The sequence below is a fragment of the Cicer arietinum genome, chromosome 1, assembly GCF_000331145.2.
Source record: "Cicer arietinum cultivar CDC Frontier isolate Library 1 chromosome 1, Cicar.CDCFrontier_v2.0, whole genome shotgun sequence".
Lineage (NCBI taxonomy): Eukaryota > Viridiplantae > Streptophyta > Magnoliopsida > Fabales > Fabaceae > Cicer > Cicer arietinum.
Window position 1 is genome coordinate 6,859,429 of NC_021160.2, and position 6,000 is coordinate 6,865,428.

Genomic DNA, 6,000 nt, shown 5'->3' on the forward strand with positions numbered 1-6,000 from the left:
CTCCGAAAATCTTATTTTTAATTTAAAATTTTCAGAATATAGATGTGTTTCAAAATTTTAAAAAAAAAATTATAGTTCACAAAATTCAAAATATTAAAAACACATTTGTTCTAGAATTTTTTTTTAAGTTTTTCAAAATTCATGTTGAATTTAGTGAATGCAAAACAAAATTATTTTTTTAAAAAAGAAGAAGTAAAATAAATAATTTACATAAAATATACAATATAAATATAAATATAAAATATACAATATAATTTTCAAAGTTAGATAATTATCTGTGAATTAAGCGGTAAGAATTTAACTTTTTTACCATTAAAAATCAATATTCAAATTTAATCGAAAACACAATTGTAAAATAACCAATAACCAACAACCAATTGTAAATTTTCTCAAATAATTTTATTCACGATCATTAAACTAAACTCTTTTAATAAAAAATAAAAAAAACTACTCTCAATACCGTTAATTTCATGTCCATATATACTTTATTTATGTGCACATATTCGTACCTTTTGACGTTTCATGCATTTGGGGTGTCCACACAACAATTTAAAATTGTAACAAAAACTAACACAAATTAAAATTTCAATAAAAAATACAACAGATTAAAATCGATTACACTTGTCTTTGTTAAAATATAAGTTTGATTAAATTTTCATCGAATTGAACTGGACAACCTATCATGTGAGTTATTTTATCATTTTATTTAATGAAGAAATAGTATATTAATAATATATTAATATTTAAAATATATACTCTACACGATTTATAAAAAATCTTGTTTTACTTTATTATAATTTTAAGATAATATTATTGTAGCACAAAATTTAACATAAAATAAAATATAAATATACTACCGTATAAAATACATATAAGATCGCGTTTTATATTTATGTTTCAATACGCAGTATTGTTTCTGCATATAATTTTATGTTATAATAATATTATTACTTATTATTATTATTATTATGTTGATGTTGGTAACCAACTAAATAATTCATCCTAATAAGTTCTTAAATAAACAAAATGCAAAAGAAATTATCTGAAAAAAAGAACTTAACTAAAAGTTACATGCCAAAATGAATTGATGATTTTTTTTTTTTTTTACAATTGTGAATGGAGCGTTAATTGAAACTAAATTCTATCTAAGTATAATAAGACTTTATTTATTTAGACAAGTTTTGTTCAAATTTTGATTTTATCAAAAGGTTAATCTAAAAAAATAGAACACACAAAGATACACACAACCATGAATGATATCCCAAACAATATAGGTAGTTGAGTCACTTTATCACACTTTGGCCATATTATATTTACCACTCTCCATCCACTTTTACCTACTTTTTTCGAAGAAATCATAAATTGATGTTTATTTTTTACAGATTGATAAATAAAAATAGGAGATTTAATACCAAGAAGTTATGTAATATATATATAATAAGTTTAAATACATTTTTAATCATTTTATTTTAATTTATCCTTTTATTTTTAATTTTATAATCTTAATTTTCATATTTTAACTAATTCGTAATTTTAATTTATGTTTTTAATTTCACAATTTTAGTCCTTCTGCTCTTTAAAATTGAGACATTTTATCCTCTCGATATATTTTATTATTAATATTGATTTGGTTAATGATGATGTTGCTTTATTTTTTTTTTTTATGATTACTTGGACTTATTAAAAAACAATTGTAGTTCATGTTTTTTAAAATAATTGCTAGCTCTTATTATTAATTAAAACAAATACAAAATAAAATAAAGATGATTAAAAATATATTTTTACTTTTGTAAAAAATATTGTAATTCTATGTACACCTTTGAGAAAATAAATAGAGGTGCTCAACAAATCACAACAATTTTAAAAAAGTAAAAATATATTTTTGACCATTTATTTTATATTATAATTATTTTAAATTATTATTACTTTTTAAAAATTATTATGATTCGTTGTATACCTCTATTTATTTTGTCAAAAAGACTAAAATTATAAAATAAAAAATAAAGTGATCAAAATTACGAATCAATTAAAATAGAATGACTAAAAGTATATTTAATCTAATATAATAAAAAAAAATAAGACTTAAGTCGTGTTTAAAAATTTATAGGTAATTTATTCATTACTCAATAAAAAATTATCACAAACTCATGTTTACTTCATTTATAAATTTACTTATGTGTCCTATTTTTATTAGATATGGATAAATTATCCATAACTTTTAGAAAGTAATTTAAAAAAACTTTAAAAAATGAGATACAAATTTCACAAGAAAACAGTTTTACGTCTATATTTAATGATGTAGAATATTTTGTCGTATCAACTAACTTTTATGACTAAATTTTGAAATTAATGATATTATATAATAAAATGAAAAAATCTCATTTGATATTAATATATTAAATTTAATTTATAGACATAATTGGTGTAAAGAATCTTTACATAAAAATATTAACTATTTATAAAATCATCCATTGATTATGCGTAAAAATAAAACAAAAATTAAATGGATAAACATTAAACTCATATAATAATCAACAGCATATCCAAAATAAAATCAAAGATAGTCCTCCGATAATAATAATAGTATTATTAGTTCTATAATATTTCCAACATAAGCACAAAATTGAAAAGGTTGATAATTATAATAATGACGATTATAAAACTAATAAAAATATTCTTTTTATTTCCTTAAATGATTTTTATTTTTTATTTTAGTAATGTTTTTGGTTTTATTCTTAACTTTTAAAAAATTACTGATTTGACAAAATCATAATGGTTATAAATATTTGAAGTTTTTTATTTCGGAAAATGATTATGAACAGAAACAGAAACAAAAACTCTAAAAAAATATATATATTAAGTTTTGTCCTAATAATAATAATAAAAGACCAAAATAATAATAATAATAAAAAATAAGAAGGGTGCAGTTTGAAGTTTGAAGTTTGCAGCTTCAAGTTCAAAAGGGAACATTCCTAAAAGCAAAAGAATTTTCTCAATTTGTTGCGTTGCGTTCCGCGTTGAATTGAAGTGTTCCTCTCTTTTACGATTCTCTTTCAACCACCTCACACGGTGGTCGCCGACTCACTCCGGCCACCTAGGTTTCCTTCCGTACACACAGATTAACTTAACTAACTCTTCTCAATCTTTCGTTTTTCTCAGCTGATCACAATTTACAACACACTCTTCTTCTTGTTAGTAAGTTTTATTCTAACGATTATTTCTAAGCAGCTTTTATTTTTTTTTTAATTTATGTTTATTCGCTAAATAATATAAATAACTTTATGTTTCTTTCATTAATTAAAAATGCATTGAATGGTGGTCACGGCTATGATATTTAAATTTGTATAATTTATTGAACTATATAAAGTTAATTCACGTGATGTTTGTGTTGCGGTGATTTAATGTTCATTACTTAGTTTACAATTCACAAACCACTATCTAATTTGGGATATTTTCTTTTTCAATTTGGACTAGCTCTCAAGTTATTACTCATTAGAGAGGTAAATCTAATTTTAATTTTTAACCTTCTTTTTTAATGTGTTTTTATGGGGTTTTGGTTGTTGAAATTGAAATTCAGGACTCAGGATAAAGGTTTTATCTTTGGGTTTTCAGATGAAACGGTTGCTTCTGGATTTTTCTGCATGTTTCCCTTACTCTAATAGGAATTTTTTAGGGTTCTTGTTAATTGTGAAAACAAGAATCTATGTGCAAAAAATGGAGGGATGCAGTCATTGAAGTTATCTTATCACACAGTCTTTTGCAGAAGATATGCATGGATTCTGCTTTGCTTTTGAGATATCATATAGCTTCTGAGTAGTATCTTAACTCAATGTTGTTTTTTTGGATTGAATTTCCTAGGAATCACTTGACCTATATGCAATTTATAAAGTTCTATATAGGGACAATTCTGTCATAATGTCAACACTTTGTTTTGCTTATATATTTACACTCTACTTGAGTTCTGGAGCTTTTTTTCAACCTCTGTCAAAGTATTTCATAATTCCTCACCTGCATATAGTTAGAAGACATGATCAATTTCAGCGTTTCTTTGAGCAACCTTTTTTGTTGTTGTTATTTTATGTCTTTTCTGTTGTCATACGATATTGTGAATGTTGCTTGACTGCAATTTGGCTAGAGAAATCTTGGTCTTGGTGTTTTTGATAGATTAGTTTTTTATTCTGGAATCTGATTGTTGTTGTTTAATGTATTTTTGTGGAATCAGATGCACACTTTGAATTCTGAATCATAGTCTTCGCCTCATGCTTATTTTGTGTTTTTGTTTCATTTATATAGCCCTCTGGCATCTTAATGATGACACCAGAGCCATCAAGGGAGTTGGAGAAACTTGAAATCACAACAGGTCATCCTGTTAGAGGGAGTACTGAATATGTTAGGCTTGCCATATCCGATGAACCGAGGGCTGTTGAAACTGAAATGCTACAGCCTCAAGCTGAATCAAGAATTAAATCTTTCAGGTGGTGGGCGAAAGCCTTTATATGGTGCTTTGTCATTGTTATACTTGTATTTGGTCTAATCAAATGGGGAGTGCCGTTTGCTTTTGAAAAGGTACTCCGCTTACTTTACAATTGTTCTAGTACTAGAGCTGGTTTTCTTGTTGTATCTTCGTTTGGGATTTAGGCTTTGCAACTCTAGTTTAGAAATTAACCAATGCAGTGTTGTTTGGCTCTCATGGTTTATTTTATATTGATAAAAATTGTGAGATACAAGTGTGATTTCTGTTTCACTCCCAATTTATTGAACCGCAATATTTTATGACAATGAAATTTGAAGTTTGGCATGTTCCTTGGCATCGGATTTCTATGTAATTGATTTTTACTTTTGAAAAGGGCTGCTAGTTCTGTGCTCTCTCCCTTATCACATAAATTACAAAGCATTCGTGCACAGTTTTATGCTTTAACTGATTAAGAATTTTAGGGTAACTGAATTGATATCTGATCTGATCTCATACTGTCAACATTAATGTGAGTAAGTGACATAATTTAGATGATGAGAAGTACTTGGACTTTGGAAAGAAAGATGACACCTTTGGTTTGTTGTTCCGTGGAGAAATTCAACCATGTAATGTAATAAGGACTATTTTCCTGCACAGTACTGCTAAATGTTACAAAAGGATGTTTATACGAAAGGCATGAATGCACATGTGTATCATTTTAAAGAAACTAAAGCTGTTATAAAGAAATCATGCTGAGGGTTAGTGTGAAATAGACGGACCACAATTGTTCTTGCGTTTCGTTTTTCAGTACCTTCATATAATGAGCATTATCCTTTCCTGCAAGTCAGTAGGAATTGTTGCTTCCTCAGTCCTCACCCTCTCTTTCTTTTTCCTTTTTTGCACATTGTAGACCTTTTGAATGTTGTATCTAGAAATTTGGTATGTTAATCAACTTGAAGAAGTTGGTGAATTATGTAATTGTGAGCATTGACATTTTTATTGTAGGTTCTTTATCCAGTGATGGAGTGGGAAGCGACTGCCTTTGGCCGACCAGTTCTTGCCCTTGTACTAGTTGCTTCTCTGGCTTTATTTCCAGTACTATTATTTCCTTCTGGTCCTTCCATGTGGTTGGCTGGGATGATTTTTGGTTATGGCCTTGGCTTTGTTATTATAATGGTTGGTACAACCATTGGGATGGTCCTACCTTACCTAATTGGATTAATGTTCCGTGACCGCATTCATGTGAGTCATTTTATTACTCACATGACCAGAAGTCTAGTCCTCTAAAATTTTAAATTTTATATATTTTTAAGTAGTTTTTACTCTCTTTATGATTATTTTTTATCTTGTTGCTTGTTCAGCAATGGTTAGAGAGATGGCCCCAGAATGCTGCAATGATTAGGCTTGCTGGGGAAGGGAGCTGGTTCCATCAATTTCAAGTGGTTGCTCTGTTTCGAGTTTCACCTTTTCCCTATACTATATTCAATTATGCTGTAGTAGTGACAGATATGAATTTTTGGCCCTACTTATGTGGATCAATAGCAGGA

The 6,000-nt window shown here is 27.1% G+C and overlaps 1 protein-coding gene across 3 annotated transcripts in view; it reads left to right on the plus strand.

Annotated features, from left to right (window-relative positions):
- The first annotated feature begins 2,915 nt into the window (after positions 1-2,915).
- Positions 2,916-6,000, plus strand: part of LOC101509767 (uncharacterized) — a 4,717-nt gene continuing 1,632 nt past the window's right edge. The window contains exons 1-5 of one of the 3 annotated variants that reach the window (XM_012713951.3): positions 2,916-3,195; positions 3,475-3,500; positions 4,294-4,566; positions 5,459-5,695; positions 5,815-6,000. In XM_012713951.3, coding sequence (XP_012569405.1) covers positions 4,309-4,566; positions 5,459-5,695; positions 5,815-6,000 — 681 coding nt within the window. In that variant the 5' untranslated portion in view covers positions 2,916-3,195; positions 3,475-3,500; positions 4,294-4,308. The remainder of the gene's footprint in view (positions 3,196-3,474; positions 3,501-4,293; positions 4,567-5,458; positions 5,696-5,814) is intronic. The other 2 variants (XM_004486354.4, XM_012713946.3) reach the window with 2 other exon arrangements.